Below are 22,071 nucleotides of genomic sequence, written 5' to 3'. Positions count from 1 at the left end.
AGAGAGTCCCCCATGTGGCCTTCAAGTGCAAATCCACGTCATTAGCCTGTCTTCAGTCTCTTCTGACAGGCCCATGTGACCCCACTGTGACTTCTGTCTTAAAGTCTAATCACTACAATAAAGCAGATCCACCTTTTGACCAAAGACATTTCCAGATAGATTTCAACCTCCTTGTTGTAAAGTTCTTTTCATTGCTAACAGATGTTAAGTTGCAGCTCCTTGTCTCTCTTGTTCATATCAGAAAAGCGCTAACGGGGTGTTTTTCTACCTTTTTTTTTTTTTTTGTCTCTCTCATCTTTCCCGTCGCTCCACTTTTATTAATAAAAGAGCAACTCTGAGGCTGACTCCCGGCTTGTGTTTCTCCAGAGAGCATTTGCCCCAAAGGCTGGGAGCTTGTCCTCTCCTATGTTTCCCTTCCTGGTCCTCAGCCCTTTTTAATCAGGAGGAGATGAGCTTTTCTTCTCTTCCGCCTCAGGCTCAGATGGGCTCACAGCAAAGAAGAGGCTTAAACTTCGGCTCTCTGCTTCTTACTATAGCCAGGCGAACCTGCTGGGACTTTTTAGAACTCTGCTTGATGAATGCACTTTGATTATCTCTTTCCTGACTCATTGCTCTGCTTGTGATACGCTTGTGTGGCCCAGAAGCGTCCCGGCAGTGGCGGTAAATAAAAGGCATATATTTTTGTTTAATCAAAAGACAGCCCTGCATTCATCTCTGGTTTCTACTTCTGTCAGTACTCGGAGTGACCCTTGACCTTAGCATATAGCGCAAATCCAGCTGCAGCTTTGTCTCGTAGTCTGAATGGCTATTCATTAGCGAGCTGGCCGAGCAGCTTTTTGCATTTGCCGGATTGTGTCATTCCACTCGCATTCCTGTGTGCATTCAAGTGTGGGCCCGTGTGTGTGCGTGGAGGGGGGACAGGTACGTGTGTATGCATAAGGGGGGAGCAGCATGTGATCCTGTATGGAAAAAAAATAGCTCCATTGCAGTTACCTTTAGTTCATGCATGGTTTTCGATATAATTTTTTTTTTTAAAAAAGGTAAGCGCTCGGCTCAGCGTTTTATCTATTGCATCAACTTTGAGTTTGGGAAAATGATGTATCAGTTGTGTACGTCAGCAAGTGTAATCGAAAACAGCAATTGGCAACACATCATGTATCTGACTTTCTGACAGTCTAATTGTCATACAAGTGGGAAAAAGATCATTATTGGGAGTAGTGGAAAAATAAAACTAACACAGCGGTTAGAACTCTTGACACTTTGTCTGAGCTGAATTTCACACTTGGCTGTTCAACTCAAGGGAGGCTCCACTGTATTTACGTTTGACTCCCTTTATAATCAGACTTGACTGAACTAAACTGGCTTCTCCTCCTTTTTTTTCGTCCTTGGAAGCAAAAAGAAGGACATTTAGATTTCAAACTAAATCAAATGCAAACTTTAGCTGCCAGATCTCCTTGGCGCCAGATTTACTTTGGCAGACAGTTTGAGCCAAATGTCTTGATGTTTGTGGGTCAACCAGCCAATGAAGATGACGCTTTACTTTAGATCACCTGTGTTAAAGTTATGGCTCCCGGGCCACATCTGGCCCAGTCTATCTGCCAAATCTTGCCACAATATTTCCTTGACTTTCATTTTAAAACTAACCAACTTCAGGGACAATTATGTAATATAATACTGTGATCATTAGGGTTCCCACATAGAACATATAAAGGAGGGAACAAGAAAGGTAACCTTGTCGGTAGGAAACACAGAGCAGAACAGCTTCTGGTTAGCAGACATTATGGCAGTGTTGAAAAAATGCGTGCGTGCGTGTGTGTGTTACACTTCCAACAATTATACAAGCTCCCTGAGGGCGACCATCACTACGATGTGACCCGCGATGAAAACAAGTTTGATAAAGCACTTGCTCAAGAACCCACCCTCAAGTGATCTTTTGGGTTGTCATGTCACTCCCTGCTGCTTGCCGTCCTGTCTGTTGACTTTTGAGGAGCCAGGCCGCTGTTGCCCCACCTGCTCAAACAGCGCGGCTAAGACTGTTATTACATTCTTAGGCTGCAGGGAAGTCAATGCAGAATTAACGTTGGACTTTCCATCACCCTGCGCATCTGCAGACGAAAGACCCCCCCTGCTGTCTCGTCAACGTTATGATTAGTGCCACTCGCAATTCATTTCTCAGGGAGATTACTTCCGAGCTGCTGCCTTCAGAATGTTTTGTTTGTGCAAATTGTAATGTTTGACTTTCAAATTAAAAATGTGCAGTTGGGTACGCAGCCTAGTGCTCCTTCCTTGATTTTGTTTTTGCTGCTATTATCCATGAATTGAAACAAAAGAAGTAAGGTATTCTATAGGCAAGCACATAGTAAGGACCCATATTTGGTAACAAACTTGAGCCAACTTGAGCTGCAATAGGAACCATGTGACTTCTTCTAGTTTTGTTTGCTCATACGCAATTCATGGCAAATGGGAGCAAACACAATATTTTGGTTGGATTATTCAACGGTTAAATTGGTTTTCCCTTCACATGGCAGCGCTCCAAAACGACCATCATTCAGCCGACTTCAAAGAGCAGATCATATTTTCACTGGAGGTGTCGCAGGGTTGAAGAATGTGAACATGAACACTAACACCTTCACAACAAGCGTCTGGGCCTCCCCGGCCGGCTCCCCCGTGGCGCCTTTTTTTGTTTAGCGCCAAGATGGCTTCTTGCGAGGAAATGAAAGAAGTGTGAGCCTCCCCGATCACTCTCAGCGTGAATCGGCAGCCCGGATCGGGAAACCCGATCCGCGTGCCAAGCGAAGGAGAGCGGGGCGACGATCGAATTCCTCCGTTTGTGTGAGGTCGTCTTTGTGCGTGAAATCGTGTGAGCGTGTCCGGCAGCATGTTCAACATGTTTCTGATCGCAGTGATGGATTTCCTTCTTGAACTCTGACGGCCTAAAGTCAGATTGATGGCTTTACGCTCTTAACCTTCGCCTGCACGTACGAGCTCACCCTCTCACCTCGCCATCCCTTAAAGATAAATCTTAGCTAAAAGCTGCACCCCCTGAACGTTCCCACTGAGCATTATCATGGTTGAGTTTGCACAACCCCCAGTAGAGCCCACCTGAAATTACTCTTAAAAGACCACTTTTAATCCGCAACGACCACAAAAACAAGCCAAAGTTGCCACACTAGACGTTTCTTTCATTTCACGTCTGCCTTTAGGGTGCATAATAAATGCGGCGCCCCCCACTTGGACCTCCGTCGCCCTCATGCCGTGTCAGCCACTTTTGGATGAATGACGGCCTATCATAACTGTTGAATTATTCTGTAAAAACATGGCCACTCACGTCTATTACTGACCGCGTGCGTTTGCCACATATTGTGTCAATCTGCAGGGCAGTCAGAGGCGAGACCAAGTGTGTGTGTGTGTGTGCGTGTGTGCGTGTGTGCGTAACCCCATTTAAAGTCCACAGCACATGGTTGTAATTTGAGTAACATCTGGATGCAATATGAGACAAAGGGGGCAGGGGGCAGCACTGCATGTTTGTAGAAAGTGAAAGTGTAATCTGGAAAAAGTAATCAAATTACAGGTAGTTAAAGTAATCTGATAGAGAAATTTAATCTGCTGCAATAATCTGATAACAACCGCACAAAAGTAACCATTGAGGAAAGTGTCATCATTAATGACAGCAATTTGATTAGGTCGTGGAGTTTGATTACGAGGAATTTGCTAGCTAGGAATGAAAGTGGAAAAGACACTTTCAACACTTTTCTACTAAGTCAGGAGTGCTGGTCAAGTATGGGCTGTAAGTGTGGACCACCACATTTTTTTTTTACTCTTCAAATATTGGAACTCTGTTCAACATTGGACTGGAAGCTCACGTCATATGCACCATTGAAACCAACATTGCCATCTAGAGTAGTCAAAGATACAAATGGTAAATGACAAATTTGAAGCAGAATTTTTTTTTAATTCTTCAACCATAAAATCTTTAACAAGCAGAACTCTCCACAGTAATAAGAGACCATTGAATTTTTTCGTCATAATCATTGTCATGGTGTTTTCCTTTTATTGTCATAGATAACAGTGGAATGTAGAAGTTTGTATTTGTTTTATTGTTTATTTACAAGAGGATTCCAATTTGTGTTTTCTTCTTAAAAAATTACATAGCACTTGTTCATGACAATATTTCATTATTTCATGTCCACTTCTCAGGAACGCTTTCATGGATCATTTTCAGCAACATTCACAAAAGCTGCGCTACATTGGCTCCCTCTAGTGGCAAAATGACATGACACATCAATGTAGCCCAATGCTATATTCTCCATTAGCAATACATACGCTTACAGAACACCAATATCAGTTTACCATGGTCCAAAAATAAAATTGATATGATTCAAAATAGATGAAATGAAATCCCTAATAAATACTCTCATGTATTAATAATATTAATCATAATAATAATAATACTCTCATGTATACTCATGCTCTCATGTGTTTCCCCCTCTATGATATACTCACCGAAAGCCTCCAATTTAATGTTCCATTCACTGTTTGCATACACTATTTGTATTTTTGCAGCTTCAACTATGGTGCAAATTTTTTGTCTACCATATTAAGAAGAGATTTAGAGCTGCATTGGCTGGGAAATGTTCTTCCTATTTTCTATTTCAGTTTTTACAATGGCCCTTTGAGTGTCATACAAAATTTATGAAAAAAATATGACTCAATATATCATGAGCTTTTGTGGGTCTAATGTTTTGGGGTTTATAGCATTCAACAGTCCCGCTGAGGCTTTATCAAATGCAAAATGGAGCAGATCAAATGCTCTTGCGGGTCGTAGGTTCTCCACCCCTCCTTTGAATTATTAAAGCCTTTTGGATTTCCTCTCTAAGCATACGTCGGCAAAGATGTTTTGAAATTACATTACTCATATACAAACATGATGAGTGTGTGTTGCTATACAAGCAGGCAGTGTGAGTTTAAGTCAGGTAAAAAGGCCATTTATCATTTCTATAGGTTTACGGCTGTAGGCACAACGTTACAAAATATTTAACTGCATAGTGGGTGCAAGGTGGAAGAAAAATAGTTTTGTATATCCTTTTTTAATATAGCCTGTCTTACTTTTTGTTAAAGTTATGCAATGGATGACTAAAGACAAACTGCTCCAAGTCAGCGCTCCAAGTATTATTACACAACCCCAAGTCCAGACGTCACATACTGTATATTTGAGCACTGTGGCATTCACTTCATCCACACATCATACTAATCCCACCACTTTTAACCAGGATGACGCCATGACAGAGAGAGAGAGATCAAGAATGACCCCCTACGACCACCTCGACCCCCCCAGAGGCTTGAACGGCCGCAGCCAATCGCAAGAGTGCTTGCGGGGGCTTAATCCCTGATGACCTGTGCTTTCAAAAACCACTGCTGCAAAGAGGCGGATGCAGATGTGACGCTGAGGGAACACCCTCCCATGATAAGACAGGCGGCTAAATGGATCTTCCATTGTCATTGAGCGTGACTTTTCTAAACTCAAGTTCTTCATTCATTCACTTAATGCCCATAGAAGGTCATAAACTTGTATTTAATAGATGAGCTTATGATAGATAAGTGCACACTAGAAAAGTCTGTGAGAAAAGCAGTGGCATTTGGCACCATGGCCTTTAGTGGGGATTTAGCCAACTTAATCCCTGTCTTAATACCACTGCTATCATGTCGCAATTATAGAAAAGCATCAAGACGATACAAAAATTTGCAACGTAGGCGTTCATCATCCGGAGCAGTTTGCAATCAATATTTATCTGATAGCCATGAAAATTATACTCAGCAGAGATGCAAATTACTATCATGTGATTTTCCCTTTAATGGACCAAAAGTTTTCAGTCTGATTTTTCTCCATCTGCACTGTGAAGCGAGTCTCATTCATTCTGCAGCTTTTCTCAGCAATCACATCGTCAATAAATGCAGATAATACAATTTCACTGTATATCACAAGATGGTATATGATTCTATGATGCACTTTGGAATATATCTTTTACTCACCTAAATTGGGAACGGCACTGACCTTTCTGATGTCCTGCACCTTTTTCGGCACCTTCAACGAGGCAGTCTTTTATAAGGTCTCCATTTGAAAAAAAGCTTGCAATGAGTTGGGCGACCTCATAGCTGGCCATTGTAGCCTTTTATTTGACAAAATATTCACTCTCCCAACCTGTCTAAAAATTTCTGCATTCACTTTCTAACTTTGGCTTCTTTGGTTCTGCCATGATTAGTACCTTGGGGAAGGTAAATCTTCTTCGTCTACTTTTGTCCATTTTGGTGAAGAAACTGCCTTGATCAACAGTAGTAGTTGAACAACAGCTTCCCCTGGTGTTGAAATTAAAAAGTGCAAAACACGCCGGCAGAAGTTGAAGTGTGCGCCTTATTCTATTCTATTTATAATATTTCTTGCAGGCCAACTAAAACTGGCCAAAATCGGCCCGCGCGCCGAAGTTTCTACAGTGGTGATCTTTTATCATACTTTGCTGTCCTTTTTTAAGTACATGATTTTGATGCCATGCATATCAGCTGTCCTACTTTCACCAAATTGTCTCCTAAGGTGAAGGTCAAATTGTTGAGCTGCATCAGCCCAGCCTCTTCCGGATTACATGACGGCCTGCAAGAGTAGCGTTACTTCATCTGGCTGGTAATCTGAACAAATGTAAGCTGGTGGGGCTTGAGCACAAATCCCCTCAGTGTCCCTCCTTTGGGAGATCAAGAGAGAAAGATGCGGATTGCTTTTACTCCGATCCATTTTTTATTCAAAGAAGGACCTCAAATCATCGCAAGCGAGCCATTGTATGCTGCTGACAGGTGTGTTCTTTGTTTTATTTTAGTCACAGACGCTGCCAAGGAGCAGTCTACCACTTTTTGATGTTTAGCAGGGCCCGTAAGTGCTCCTTTTCAGACATTTGATGCCCGATATCCTCCAATCTTCACAAATCTTCAAGATAGCACCGCCTTGTTGTTTTGATCCAAATTCACAAGCTGCTTTTGCCTAAAGTAGCTGACACAAGTGAGCTCAAGACTGATTTGTTCCAGCATCTGTATTCAGGATAACAATGTTCGCCAGCCGTGGGGGCACCGGAGGAGGCAAAGGCGGAAAGTACTCTGTGGAGGACCTATATGGCATCAGCAAGAAGCCCAAAGCGTCTTCCTCCTCGGGAAGTATCGCGGCCAAAGCTGGCGGATCCCGAAGCAGCAAGACCAGCTCGGAGCAGAAGACCGAGTCCCAGGCCCTGGCATCTCAGATCCTAGAGGCGGCACACAGGCTGGTGGAGCGACGGCGACTGGAGCTCTTCCTGAGAGAATGCGGCCTCTCGCTGCCCAACTACGAGGCGGAGCGCTCGGCCATGTCATACAGGTGACAACAACACACACTACTTTTACAATTCAAACAAGATATAGGTATGTAAGACAGTATATACAGTACATTGAATTTCATGTGTGCCTAATGAAATGGATGAGCTTTGAACGTACATCATTAACACTTCACTGATTTAAATTCTGGAAACCTACGGAAGTCGATCAATGTCACCGCAACCGTTTTTCTACTTTATATGATTAATGCATAGATGCTGCATACATAATTAAGTAGTGATGGAATTGAAGGTTGAAGACATCAGACTCGGTGCTAACCCAGAAAGAACTGTCACACACCTTTGATGAGATTTCAAAGCTAAATGAAAGCGTCTTGACGTTTTTGAGGATGGCTTGTGATGGAGCCTGCACCCGCTAAGACAACCCCCCCACCCCCCCCCCCCCCCCCCCAAACCCAGATTTGGTCTCAAGCTTGACAGGGTAGCATCAGCAGGGGTGGGAGTGGGCTTGGTATTTTGGTTGAGTCATACTGAGGGTCAGTGACCCATGTTTTGACAGGCGCTTGTTTGTCTCACTGGCTTGCTTACATCTCCACTTTAAAAGTGTTCAGTGAAGCTATTCTGGGATATGTTTGTTTTTTTTATTTTACAAAAATAATTCTGACAATGTGATGAAGAGACCTTTACAATATTCTTAATCAGAGATGGTCGCTAGGTGGCAGCATCATCGTGGCCCCTCCCTGCTTGACAGATTTGCACTTGCATCACTTGAAAATTAACTCGATGTAAAATAATCGACATAACTGAGAATATTGACATATTTACCTGTGACGTAAAAGAGACACATTAGCTTTAGCAGGGGACTTGCTTGACTATAATTTTGGAAACGCACATCCCAACTTTCCCCCTTTTCAAAGGTAGCTTCATTGGGAATAGATGAACTCATGGTTCAAGTTCATGTTCTTTATTCATCTTTTTTTATGATGTGTGATGATACACATATGACATGTAGAGACTCCTGTATTTTCTCCTACTATTTAATTGACAGTGTATTTTGTTGCAAGACAACACAGCAGTTTTCATAAGTGGAAAATTACCAGTTTAACAAAAGTTCCACTCTGCTGCCATATGCAATCTGCTCTGGGACTGCAGAAGGCTCCAAAGCGAGCTTCCATTTGACATATAAGCAAACTGGCAGAAAATGATGAATGTGTGCAATTTTATTTGCAACCAGGGATTCTTGTTATTGTTGTTGTGTGCAGAATTGTGAACACATACCATGTACGTGACTCATCATTTTTAATGTGCTGTGATGATGTAGCATATGGGTATCTGCCTCACACTCAGAGATGATGGTTAAGATGTTGCAGTAGAATTGTGATGGCTGCTCATTCAGATAAATGGGTGTGGTGGATAAGATGCGGAGCTGCAGACATGCCTTTAGAGCTTTACGTGTGATGGGGTTATTGCATGTGTACAAATTATTACATGGTTGTAATTTATTTCCAATTCACCCACAAGGCAACATTGCATAAGCAGCACACACATGATGTGAGGAAATTTGTTCACCCGTGTGATGAATGGGAGAGTGTGTGTGAGAGAGCGCGAGAGAGAGTGAGGATGAGGAGAGACGTGGGGAGAGAGAGAGGGAGAGGTTGCGCCGTGTGTCATGAACATTCTGAGGAGCTTCTGGAAAAAGCAAGAAGGGGGGGAAAATCTTTTTCAAAATAATGATGAAGGGAAGACGCTCACGGTGAGCCTTTGCAGTTGATTTGCAATGCTCAGTGCGTTTTGCTGCGTTCCATTCTGTGCGAGACGAAGAAGCGGGAGAGTCGCGCACGGCTTGCACAGCTGCTGCCGGCATGTTCGCCGCTGCGCACACTGAAGAAGGTAATTCCAACAAGATACATTTGTGGGATCTGATGTAGCTTCCGACTGTCGTCTCCTTTTTTTTTTCTCCCCCCTCCCATCAAACTGACGGTGCGCGGAGATGCTGCACGCATGACGATGATGCACTGAATTTTTGATGTTAAGCCCGTGTTTTGCCACCTTGCGACAAAAAAGAATACGGGAGGAAAATGCTCTGTTTCGACGCCAAGTGTCAGGATGTGTGTGTCATTATTGCGGCACGCCGGAGAGCTCTCCGGCTCAAGGCGAGAACAACTCACTTCAGCTGAAGAGGAGACATAAGCCCTAGGAGCCTGTGTGTTCATATGCGTGAGCCCCTCTACTGAGGTCTCCCACAAGACCCCCCTAAAGCTGCAAGCAAGCTTTCCGTTTTTTTTTTTCTCCAAACGTGGACTGCAGTCCTGATGCATCTTGTGAAAAGTCAGAGAGCCTTCTGCCAGGTTTGCATCAGCAGACAGGAGACAGAGCAGACAGCGGTTCTGCATGTGTCATGTTAGAGGCTGGACACTTGTCTGCACCCCCTCCCCCTGGAACTCTCAGAGAAAATCTTTAACCTGGGCTCACCGGTGAGAGACCCTCTCAGGTGGAGCAACAACAAGCAAGCTCTACTAATTCAATTGGACATTTGTCAAGTGAAAGGTTCGACTCCCAAAGTCATCCCCCGGAAACCAGGGTCAGGATGCAGGTGTCTTTCGCCTGCACCGAGCACAACCTCAAGAGTCGCAGCGAGGACCGACTTTGTGGCCTTCGCACCGCTCCGCCCCCGGGAGGCAGCAGCGGAGGAGTAGGAGGAGGTGGCGGCGGAGGAGGTGGCGGCGGTGGAGGTGGTAGTGGCGGAGGAGCAGGTGGAGGAGGTGGTGGAGGAGGAGGGAGTGGACAAGAACGCAATGGCAACTACACCTCCCAAGGGTCGGTCAAGACCAGGGAGGGCCCAGGGTCACGCCAGACGCCTCAGGGTCACGCGCACATGAAGGAGGCCATTGGGCGCCACACTAGTATGAAGTACAGGTGAGTGTGCCACAGGTGGCCCTTGGCAACCCACAAATGCATTTTAATTTGTTTTTTCATCTTTAAGCAAGAGCTATGCTAGAAGGTGACATTAAGGTTGCCAACAAACATTGTGGAACATACTGTGCAGGTTGTCTATATGTGCATTTACCTCAGCCTCCTCCGCATTTGTGTTCTACAGTATGTGTGAAAAAAGCCAAAGACAAAAAAAACTCTAAGCCCTGCTGGACATGAGCATGTTTATTTAATCCACAAGCAAGCAGTTTCCCCCCTACAGATTAATGTTACTGTCAGCCTGAAAGAAATTGTTTTTCACAAATGACCCGCGCCTATCTTGCAGGCTTTAAAAAGCTTTTGTGTGGCAGGAGGAATAAAAAAAAAAAAAAAAAAACATTGCAGCACACAACATCAGGTCTGAGTCATGATGTATGAAAACAGAGCAACATCATCTTCTTTTTGGATTTGAGCTTGTTGAGCTTTAGTTACGGAATACGTTTGGACAAAAGTAATCCCATTTTTACGCACAGCTTCATCTGGTCACTGTAGAATCCAATAAGTAGCAAAGTTCTCATGATCAGGTTCCTTCCTAAACAAGTTGTTTGAACCGCTTCCATCCTTTCCTCAGTTCATTTTTTTTATTTATGGGGTTTTAAAAGGGGCCCAGAGCACGCAATGAAACCAACATTCACACTTCTTGGCCTTGCCGTTCTGCCATTCCCGACAAAGTGTCACTAATCGCCAGTGCAGTCGTCGACCCGGCATACGGCCACCTCCAGTTGCCCATGGCAACACCCCCCCCCGGCATAGCCTTTAGTTTCTCACCAACAGCGCAAGCGTTGCTACCGCTGCTGCTTATCAGGCCTACGCCGGCCGCAGTCCGTGCTGTGCATTTTTCATCGCGTAGAAACAAAAATCAAAGCTCACCTCCTGTCGCCTTTTGTGCTGCTGACATTGCGTGGCAGAAGTGAGGACTCAGTGATACAGATGTGACACGAGTCGCACTTTGCAGATGGCACCTGTCATTCCTGCTGTTTGTTCATGTTGGCTAATCCCAATGGGCCGCCTCATTAACCTGAGGAGCACTCAGTAATACTGCATCATTCCCTGTTGGAATTCACTTGAATTTGTTGATTCATCATGTCTAGGTAGATTTTGATGACTTGATCACCATGAATAAAAAACATCACGCATTGAAAGGCTCTTTAAAAGCTGCTTAATTGGATTATAAAGGTGAATTACCAAAAGATTTATTGCACAGTACAGCACAGTCGCTCAGTGTAAGCCCAAAAGACACTCTGCTTAATAATTTACGTGTACATTTTCTAGAACCAGTTCATTCCAAAATCTCACAGCAGATCTTTATACCTGCAAAAGCTAAGATTAGCTGCAAATCAAATAACCTGTCACTAACATCCCATTATGACCTTGGACAATATGACTTAAAATAGCCCTCGCTCTCTCACATGAGCAGAATACAAAGTCAGTGATGTATATGCACATTTAATATGAATGAATTATTGTTGTGGTGGAGAAATGAATGGTTGCGACGTGACTGGGTCAGTCCACTCTAGCACAAAATGTGCAGGAAACGCTCAGAGAACGCGAAAGAGGATCAGCGGCCGGAGCTGGGGTGTGAATGCAGCGGAGTGCCACCTAGCAGGATGACACCAACTGGGTGTTTCCACGGGAACAGCCCCATATTTTTTGGCTTCACCAGCCACAATCAGACATGAAAAGTCCACTGAGCTGCAGGAACAGTGGAATTTGTCTTTTTTGGCAACAGTGGCGGCGTTTTAATGCCCAAAATGCTCCATTGTGTATTCTACTTTTATTGCCAAATTGAATAACAGAAAGGTTCCTAAGAGTTTTTCCACACATTTGGACTTTGATCAACTTTGCTCCATAGTTCATGCGAAAGCTCCAACGCAAGTCAACATGAACATGTTTTCCGAACTCCGACGTGATCTCGAGCACTCGGAACGCTGGCTGTGGTTAGACAGAGCAGTGCATTAGCAGCAATTAGCATTGTGATGTGAGTGCTCGCTGCTCTCTCGGAGTGCACTTCAACTGTGCATTTTTAAACGCCTCAAATCTCAGCAGCACATGAACAAATCATCCAATCTCGACAGCCTTGTCAAAGTTTTTGTGCATACACTATACCTCCCGTAGTTGGTGCCCTGACAAAATGAAGGTCATTCATTTTGCTCCTTCAAACTGCTTCAGTTTGTTAAAATGACCTCAGCCAGTTTTTCCTAAATTGTATTGGCATATACAGTGGTGCCTTGAAATCAGAAATCTAATATTGTAGTTACGTATATATATTATCATGGAGTTTGCATTGTTCCCACTGTGACTGTCCATATGTTGTTTATCAATACGTGCCCTGCGATTGGCTGCTCGCCCAAAGTCAGCTGGCTCCAGCTCACTTTTGCCCCTAATGAGGACAAACGAGTATAGAAAATGCATGGATAGAATATTTGCATTATTTTTTTTCAGCTTGTTGTTGTGACAGTGAGTAGCCCAGCTCAAATGCTTTCCATCATACAAAATGCATCATCTGACATCCTAATGGGCCCAAACATGTGGACAACTGCATTCAATCATGTTAAATTCCTTGAGCCTTCCAAGTCTATGAGGTATAGTATTTATGAGGCAGCCAGCCAGGGAAAGTGAGCCGTCATTCAAATATTCCGCTTCATCGCTCATTGTCCAGACATACGGTCGAGCTAGTTGGCAGGTGGCGCTGACCTTCTCATATAGCATTATAATATGATAACTCTGGACCAAAATACAGATTACCGCTAAATGCACTGAAACGACGCCTCAACTGATTTCGACTTTATCAAGCATATATCTTCAGCCAAAAAAGATCCGTTAGTGGCATATATCACAATTATACGGCACCAGAAATGATATTCTAACATATATAATGTAACAAATTCACATTAGAGGGTCTTCAAACAACTTTGAAAGCCATTATTATGTTTTTGCCATAGAAATATGTGTGCCTTTGTCCATGACTGTCTCCTGGGACCTTTCCAACCATCATAAAATGGTTCACTACTTTAATATCAACTGGAGCTGCTCCACTTCATTACGTGCATTTTAATAGGCGGGACATGACCACTAATAAAGCTGAATGGGAGAGAGAGAGAGAAGATTTCTTTTCCATTCAATTCTCTCACAGTTTCTCTAATTAGGACAGACCTACTTTCTTAACTGTTTTAATATACTGTACCCCCAAACTGAAGACATTACGCAAAGATTTTTTTTTTATTAGCACGCTCCATTAATAATAGCCGATGTGAGAAGTGGAGCACTGACAAGAACTACTTCTGTTACACGCAACAGTTTGGGTGAGAAAGACTGTCACTGAAAAAGGCTTCCACCAAAATAAATGAATGAAAATATGTGCCTGTGAGCAGCATAGACAAGATGAAAAAGAGAAAAAAATGCAAAGAAATTAATCATGCATTTACTTTGCAAGAAACAGCACCTCAGATTTAAGAACAACATTAAATAAATAGAATTTCAGCAAGATATTTTGCTCTAAGTGCAAATCCAATTGACAACTTTGCCAGAGCGTTTGGGGAACCCTGCTTTGGCTAAACTGTTTATGCAAGTGCATCTATCTTAAGTGACGTTGCGGAAACTTCTGTATCGGGAAAAATTAGTTCTGCCTCTAACCGCGCTGCATTATTTATAGGAGCCAAGAATAAAACACACACAAATAGAAACTGCAACTGCGAGGCAGTTACAGATTGCATTTTCATGGTAACACGGAAATTCTTCGTTGACCGATCGACTGGCTACAGTTCAGTCTTAAAAAGCGTTTAAATAAATACAGGCTATTCTTCCGTCATGGTGGAACAACACATGTAGAGAGATGTTACAGTATTTTTGAATAGCACTCACTTGCATATATTCTTTATCCTTTACTACTTGCAGCTTACTGAGGAATTCTGACCAGATCCATTATTAGAAAGAATGTAAAAATATATTCTATTGTGATCTCTTAAAGTCACTAGTTCAAATGACGCCATCAAATTCTTGGAAACATATTTCAGATCGATATAATTGGAACAATATTATAGTTGAAAATATCATGTCTTGGAAATATGCTCTTTTTGCCAACAGTACAGTATGTGTCCAGACTTTAAAGACACCCTGTAGATTCCTTTCAAGCCCAGTAGCCATGGGGCATCATTAAAAACAGTCCACCATCTTGCCACCAGTTTGCTTAGGAAAAATGCACACACACTCACATTGATGTGAGTGTTATTAATATCTAAGGTGTGCTTCCCTGCGGAGAGGAGCCTGCTCAGCATGAGTGTGCCTTCTGAAGACAACTGCATGGAGCAAAGTATCCATCATGCGCTTGCAACCATCTGCATGTATTGTTTCGCTGCCACCGCGGGAGCGAGCTAACCGGAGGTGTCAGCACAGGTTAAAATGCTGACTACACCATGACAGAGCACCTGTGCGCTTTCCTGCCCTCCACCATTAATAATGTATCACAGCATCCCGTCCAATCACCTTGTCTGGGCTTTTGGTGATTTATTGTGTGGCAGAAATGATAACACAGAAGAAACCATGCGGTGCTTTTTGTGAAAGCCAAAGCAGCATCTGCGTGAGCTGCTCATGAGTGCATTCATGTGGAGCCATGCAGATGTGCGCTTGTGTTTCAACTTCATCTTCATCAAGCGTGAACGGGCCTGTCGACGCATTGTGCGGCCGCTCTCGTGCTAGCACAGCACGTTATGAATGTGTTTTTTGCATTTCTCATGAAATGGCATGTCGGCGGACTTTCATCTTAGATTGTGTGTGTGTGTTTGTGTGTCAGAGGAAAGTGAGGGGCGGGTTGTCAGTGAAAGCCAGGAGTGAGTATGTGCCCCTTTCCGCACTCACTGATAGTAAATAAGCAGACTGCAGCACTGCAGAGAGCTGTGGAGTTGGGCTCAGTGCGGGAGGGTGCAGATGGAAGAGAAATACTGACTCCATTGACTTTTTTTTTTTTTAACACTATATAGTATGCTGTATATGTGGCACATATATTTAATGCCAGGATGTTGAATCCATCCATCCATCTTTCACACTCATTAACAAACAGTTTAGACGTGATCAAGCTCAGAGGAAGTCCCGTGTGCCTCATGTACGATATTGCCAGTGTGTTGCTAGTCTCAAAGGAGTCACGCTGTCATTGGTGGGAATCCATGTTGGAGAGTCGGCCTCGCGTCCCAGCAATCGACTTTATTCGAGCCTACTTGCCTTTCCTTGCATCCTCCTCCCTGCAGCTAAGCAATCCTGACCCTGCCGGAGAGTGCTATTTTGACAGAGTCTAAACAATAAGCATTTCACACCTACACTCCACATACACACCGGTGCGTGTATGCACACTCGCACACACACCCACACAACGGGACACAAACGCTTACATGTACAGAAATCTAAAAATAGCTCAGGGGTCAGGCATTAAAAATAGAGCAGAGAAAATAAAAGCAGGGCTCGCTGGGCTGAGTCTAAATGCTCTGACAGACTGTCTTTCTGCATTTGGTAATTTGTGGCGGACGCAGGCAGTGTAAATGGTGGTGGGTGGAGGGGGGGACACCGGTAATGAAAAGACAGTGAGCAGCTAGTAGCATTGCAGTTCTGATGCTCCTCTCCCACCCTTTTACTTGCCTCTAATTAGGATTTAGGAGAGCACACATGCAGGAGAAGCGGCAGCATCAAACCGTTTGGTCTGTACGTGCTCCCGCGCTCACAATTGCAGCTCTTTTTTCGCCCTTCAAAACTCAGCCGTCTGGGTAATCTAATGTGGCATGTTGGGTAATAAAGCTCTCCTCAGCTCCTGCTGGTACATTTTCAGCCATTTAGCACTCAGACTCTGGACTTTTGGCTCGGACCACATCTGAGCCCGCTACCCAGCAGCTATTTTGCTGAAGCGGACCACTACTGTGAGCTGTTAACATATGAACGGCAGAAGGTCAATTGTTCTCGCAACAATTAGACACATTTTAACCACAGGCGCATCGAGCAGTTGAGTGGGAGTAATAACGTGACCTGGCTCGTTTTTTTTTTTTTTTTTTGCATGGACTGTATTACTATTGATCAATAAATCAATATACATCCCTCAAGTAATTTGTGCATCATCAACTGGGGAACTGAGAGGCAGCAATAAAATTGACCTCCCTGCTTCAGTATGCTTACTGCGAAAGGTTACATTTCCTGAAAATAGGCCTGTACAAAGCGTATCAAGATGATGCTTCAAAAGGATTTTTATTTCTGAGCTTGTGTCTTCTCTGTCTCCTCACAGGAACCTCGGGAAGTCCGGCCTACGTGTTTCCTGCCTCGGCTTAGGTGAGTTCCCCATATATGAAATATGATCTCATCTTTCTCTCATGACCCCCAATGTAACACACAGCCATAACTCTCCTCTCATCCAGGCACATGGGTGACGTTTGGATCGCAAATATCGGATGTGGTGAGACCTGGCTCACAAGCATCCTTTTTTATTATGATGACCAAATCGATAGCCACAAATTGTGTATTCTTTTGTCATGTGGTCACGTGTGCATCACATTCCTCTCCTCGTTTCAACCTCTATTTTCTTCCCTCAGATGGCAGAGAACCTGATGACCTTAGCGTATGAGAACGGGGTCAACCTATTTGACACCGCAGAGGTTTACGCTTCTGGAAGGTCAGACTTCATATATGATCTAATCTTCCTCTTTGTATCATCTCATCTAGAAAATGGAACAATCACAATCATGTTATATAGCTGTGTTTTTCAGTTTGAGTGATTATTATGAAATTAACTAGCCTTAATTTGTTTCTCCACAGAGCAGAGATCACGCTGGGAAACATTATCAAGAAGAAAGGATGGAGGTCACTTACTATCTTAAACTACTTATTAATCACACTAACGTATCTAAGGAATAAAATTTGTATTATACTTCACACACCCTAGTATATTGTATGTTGAAATCAGGTCAATTTTAGTCTCACGCAAGTGAGCCAGCCCACATCCCAATTGCAGGAAAATGGCATAAATTCTTCAAAACAAATAATTATTCCTTTTTTTTTTTTCATAGACGCTCAAGTTTCGTCATTACGACAAAGATCTACTGGGGAGGCCAGTGAGTATTGAAGTGCTATTTTGTTCAGTGCAGTACTGCTATTATTTCAAATCAGGATGTTGTTGTTCCCTCACTGGTTGTGCTCAAATTCAGATAATCAGAATGTATTTTTGTTATTTCACAGAGCGGAAACAGAGAGAGGGCTCTCCAGAAAGCACATCATTGAAGGTAAAGCATCACCCCCATTGCTTTTTGGATGAAACTATCTGGTGCAAATTAGTGACTCAGGGTCAGATGAGGGGGATAAAAGAATATGATGAAGCTCCCATGGAAAATCCAACTCTGGATCATTGTTTTTCCAGCCGCCTAATCGGCTCGCGCAAGCTAATCCTAAAGAAGTCTACTTTTGTTTGTTTAGCACATCCTGTGTAGCATGGCCTTGGGTTGTCCAATTAAAGATGGATTTGAATGGCCGTCATTGTCATGAGCCTTTTGATTTGAGGCCCTTACGTAACAGGTCAAGTTTGTGCAGCTTTTAACGTTTGCACGGCATGAATGGGACGGAGCTCATACTTGGGCTTCTAGAGGGCTTCGGGCCTGTCACTAAAATGTGGACAAAAATGATGACACACACGAGGTTGGAACGCAGGATGAACCATGACATTTGACAAGAATGAATAACAGACGGTCGACATATCCCTTCTAAAAACAGATTGGTTTCTGACCGGCATTGTTCAAATTGTTTCTGGCTCAAAAGCTTTTTTTTTTCTTTTCACATGTCGTACGATTGAATTCAAATGTCAAACAAGACTTTTCCTCCAGCGTCATCATGAGTGACATTTATCATTTGTTTTTGTAAAATCATTTGGCAAGTGCCGCGCAAATTGCTGTAAGACACTCGTGTCCTTTTCGGATGCGCAATACTATTGCCGTCTACAAACAACCGAAGCAAAGCATGCTAAAATATTAATAAGACAATGTTCAGTAATAGAGAAGTATTCTATTCAAACAAATTCAATATATATTTTTTACCATATCATGTGATTATATTGTGCCAGATGTAGACTTTTGTAATGTAGTTTTTGTTATTCTAATCCATTGTATCATATTATATTGTACCTGCTATTATGTAAGGATGTAAAAATTCATCAAAAATCAATTAAAAATCGATTTGAACCACGTAAAATATGCATTGATGTAATGAAATTTTCAGGTATTTATTTTTTTGTAGTTAGAAAAAGTTACTGGGGTTTTTTGGACAAAATGCATATGTTAAAATGGATACATATTTTAGTTAGAAAATTATTTATTTTGCTGAAAATGAAAGAATTGAATCGAGTCAAAATTGGGACCTGAAAATCAAAAATATATAATGCTTTATGTCTCTTATCCATGGCAGGTTTAAGAGGAAGTTTATCAAGACTCCAACTCGATTATGTGGACATTGTTTTTGCCAACAGAAATGATGTCAACAGTCCAATGGAAGGTAAATTCGAGCATGCTTAAAATCTGGTTTAGTAATCTGGTTTTCCTTTTGACATTTGAAACTGCTCTCCACAGAGATTGTGCGGGCTATGACGTTTGTCATAAATCAGGGCATGGCCATGTATTGGGGCACCTCACGCTGGAGCGCCATGGAAATCATGGTGACCTTCAATTATTGCTTAAAATTGCCCAGCTTTGAAAGCAGATGGGGAAGCTGATTTTTTTCTAATGTTTCCCATGACAGGAAGCCTACTCGGTGGCCCGCCAGTTCAACTTGATCCCGCCAGTGTGCGAGCAGGCAGAGTACCACTACTTCCAGAGGGATAAAGTGGAGGTGCAGTTGCCTGAGCTCTACCACAAGATCGGTAGCCATTCATCCAATATTTATATTCCTCTCAATGATCTCCGCTTAATTGTCAAAGAGGCAAAGACCAACTTCATTGGTCTCTTTCAGGGGTCGGAGCAATGACCTGGTCACCGCTGGCGTGTGGGTTAATCACTGGAAAGTACAGCGATGGGGTACCAGAGTGCTCCAGAGCAGCAATGAAGGTCAGTTTGATTTAACCGGTCCTCCTGTGGGATTCCGCTCAGTGTAATTCCCCACCCAATCAGTGATGTGTTTTGTTTTGTTTTTTGGGGTGTGAGGAATCAGTAGTGAAGCATTTCACCTGATTTTCTTTTTTATCCTCCTCCTTCTGCAATTGGCTGCGGATGAAGGGCTACCAGTGGCTGAGGGAGCGGGTGAACAGTGAAGAGGGGCGCAGGCAGCTGGCCAAAATCAAGGAGCTCCACCTACTGGCAGACAGGCTGGGATGCACGGCTGCACAGTTGGCCATCGGTACCACCCAAACAAAGATCTTTTATTCATATCATACTTTTAACACTATTTTAATCTGTTGTTATGAGGGGATTAAAAATACAATGGTGGATTCATGATTAACATTCCTCCTCAGCATGGTGTCTTCGCAGTGAAGGAGTCAGCTCAGTGCTTCTGGGTGTTTCAAACACAGACCAGCTATTGGAGAACCTGGGCGCACTGCGGGTAAAGTTTCTTCTTCTCATCCATTATAAATTGTGGAATTACAGATGTAGAGATTTTTCCTCCTTTGCAGATTTTATCCCAAATGACTCCCCAAACAGTCACAGAGATGGACGCCGTGCTGGGAAACAAGCCTCACTCAAAGAAAGAGTCTCGCGCTTGAACTTCCTCCGTCCGAGGAAAAGCAAGAAGAACCACCAAGAAGACAAAAAGACTTTGCTTTTTCTCTGCCGTGTACTCAACAACTTGCATGTCCTCAGCAACATTATGCTTCCAGAATGAGCGCAGAAACCATTGTGCGCAATACATTGTATTATGTATGGAAACAAAAAAAAATCTTGCAGTTGTTAATCAGAACAAAAACAGGTCATATTAGTACTCAGTGACTGGAAAATTGTGTCTACAGTAGAGGAGGTCAAAGGTTATAATGAGTGGTTCAAAAGCAAATATGGACTTGGACTAAGAAAAGGGGAACCTGACTGAGTCAGCGATGTGTTGGCGACCTCCTTCTAGCTGCATCTTAAATGTCTGAACTGTGTGCCCAGCAGCAGAAGAAGAACCGAAGGTGCCGGAGGTCGATTCAAATGTGTCGTGCCCAACATTTGTGTGCATGCAACTGGTCGGGCAAGGATTCGATGCTTTAACCAGTTTGGGCACGATGGATTGCTTCACTTGTGAGGTTAAAAAAAAAAAAAAAGATAACATCACATGCTTTTTAGAAATAGGCAGATTACTCAGAGGTATGAAAAATGCACTAAGAACGTGAAATTATAGTTTACAAAGTTTTGCGGAGAATTACTGCTCTTAAAGAAAATGGATGCATTTCAAAAAAGTAGCAGACAGTCTTTGGATTATCATGTGTATTTTCACGCATTACTTTAATGGGGTCAAAGCGGGTTGGTCAACGTCCAAGTACATTTCACAACCCTGCTGGTCTCTTGGCAGTGACTTTTTTGCCTCATCTGTGCGCATGTCCCTTTAAAAAAAAAAAGAAAAAAAAAAAGCCCTGACAGATTGTCAAATGAGGCATGGCTTTTATGTACATTTGCAGTAGCTGGATTAAAAACTCGAAATAAGATGTTGAAGATAATTAGAGTACAAGGAGAGGTCAAATGTCAAAGTCTTGTTACAAGGGTTAGATTGAGCAAATGTATGCTGTTTTTATTTATTTCTTTTTCTATGGAAGCCTTTTCTAGCTTCTCGAATCATCTCTGGGAATTTATTTTTGCTTCCAATGATCCTGAACATGTAATACTCGCCTTTCCACGCTTTTCCTTTAGTTTTCTATGAGTGACTTATGTTCCTTTTGTCATTTCCCATGAACATAACTACCATCAGGACTCTTGGGTGGCGAGTTTTATGATGACTTAGCACACAATTCAAGTGTATATAGGCCGATCCATTTGGCAGCAAGGCAAAGAGGTTCATTTAGAAGTCATGAAGGGATCACCCTCTGTTACTCTGTGACCAGTCTGACTGAGTGTTGCGTCCAGTGTACATCAACTATTCAATCCAACCTATGAAAATGTAAACTTTGCCTGCATAACTTCTATTTTACTGTCTTGCAACAAAGAGGAAGCGCGGAGAGGGGCAACAATTCATGCTGAACATGCCGAATGTAACGTGTCTGTTGCTGCGTCTAAAGGGAAAGCACATTACATGATTTAAAAAAAATAAAATAAATAAATAAAAAAGAGTGCTTTTTGTTGTTTTTGTCTTTAACACCATCTCAGGTCAAACAGATCCTGGCACACGCTGCATTTTAACAGGAGGGGGTATTGAAGTGTCCAGCAAAATAAGAGCAACATTTGTACCATCAACAGCCAACATCTGTTCCGCCAACACTAGTGAGCCTGAATACCATCAGCGCAAAGATGACAAGAGAGTGGGTGTGTTTTACAGCCACTCTGATACAGATTACCATATGTGCAGAAAAATTGCGACCAAAAACACTTTGCGAAAAATAATAAATAAATGTGAGTCATAATGTGATTCATACAATCTGGGAAGGTGCTGCTTGGCAAAAGCAATGAAAAAGAAGATAACAGAAAAGTCCCATCTCCATTAAAGTACCCTGTGTGCATTGGCTCTGCAAAATGTCCTTAATATTCTTTTGCACGAGTAATTCGGCAAACAATTTCCTCCATCTTCATTCTCTCTGCGATATGGAAGGCCAAATTATATGTGTGTTCTAAAATGTCTTCAAATG

General features: G+C 42.8%; 1 protein-coding gene across 2 annotated transcripts; it reads left to right on the top strand.

Annotated features, from left to right (window-relative positions):
* Positions 1-6,724: 6,724 nt before the first annotated feature.
* On the top strand, positions 6,725-21,169 carry LOC148386047 (voltage-gated potassium channel subunit beta-2). Of its 2 annotated transcripts, XM_088399063.1 has the most exons (15): positions 6,725-6,840; positions 7,082-7,390; positions 16,576-16,619; positions 16,706-16,743; positions 16,880-16,959; positions 17,103-17,147; positions 17,354-17,398; positions 17,523-17,566; positions 18,738-18,824; positions 18,899-18,984; positions 19,068-19,188; positions 19,278-19,372; positions 19,541-19,661; positions 19,777-19,865; positions 19,936-21,169. In XM_088399063.1, the coding sequence occupies exons 1-15, from the start codon at positions 6,755-6,757 to the stop codon at positions 20,023-20,025; spliced, it is 1,380 nt and encodes a 459-aa protein (XP_088255189.1). In that variant the 5' UTR covers positions 6,725-6,754; the 3' UTR covers positions 20,026-21,169. The 2 variants fall into 2 exon arrangements, with proteins under 2 accessions (XP_088255189.1, XP_088255190.1); XM_088399064.1 differs by lacking the exons at positions 6,725-6,840; positions 7,082-7,390 and adding an exon at positions 8,686-10,262.
* Positions 21,170-22,071: the final 902 nt, after the last annotated feature.

The sequence above is a fragment of the Syngnathus floridae genome, chromosome 15 (genome assembly GCF_059516105.1).
Source record: "Syngnathus floridae isolate MCC-2025c chromosome 15, RoL_Sflo_1.0, whole genome shotgun sequence".
Taxonomy (NCBI): domain Eukaryota; kingdom Metazoa; phylum Chordata; class Actinopteri; order Syngnathiformes; family Syngnathidae; genus Syngnathus; species Syngnathus floridae.
Note: the sequence above shows the minus strand (reverse complement) of the source record. Positions and strands in the feature narration are given on the sequence as shown.

Coding starts and splice junctions, on each gene's coding strand:
- LOC148386047 (XM_088399063.1), top strand. CDS start 6,755: ATGCGGATTGCTTTTACTCCGATCCATTTTTTATTCAAAGAAGGACCT. Junction 16,960..17,102: donor GAGGTTTACGCTTCTGGAAG/GTCAGACTTCAT, acceptor GTTTCTCCACAG/AGCAGAGATCACGCTGGGAA. Junction 18,985..19,067: donor GGAGCGCCATGGAAATCATG/GTGACCTTCAAT, acceptor TTCCCATGACAG/GAAGCCTACTCGGTGGCCCG.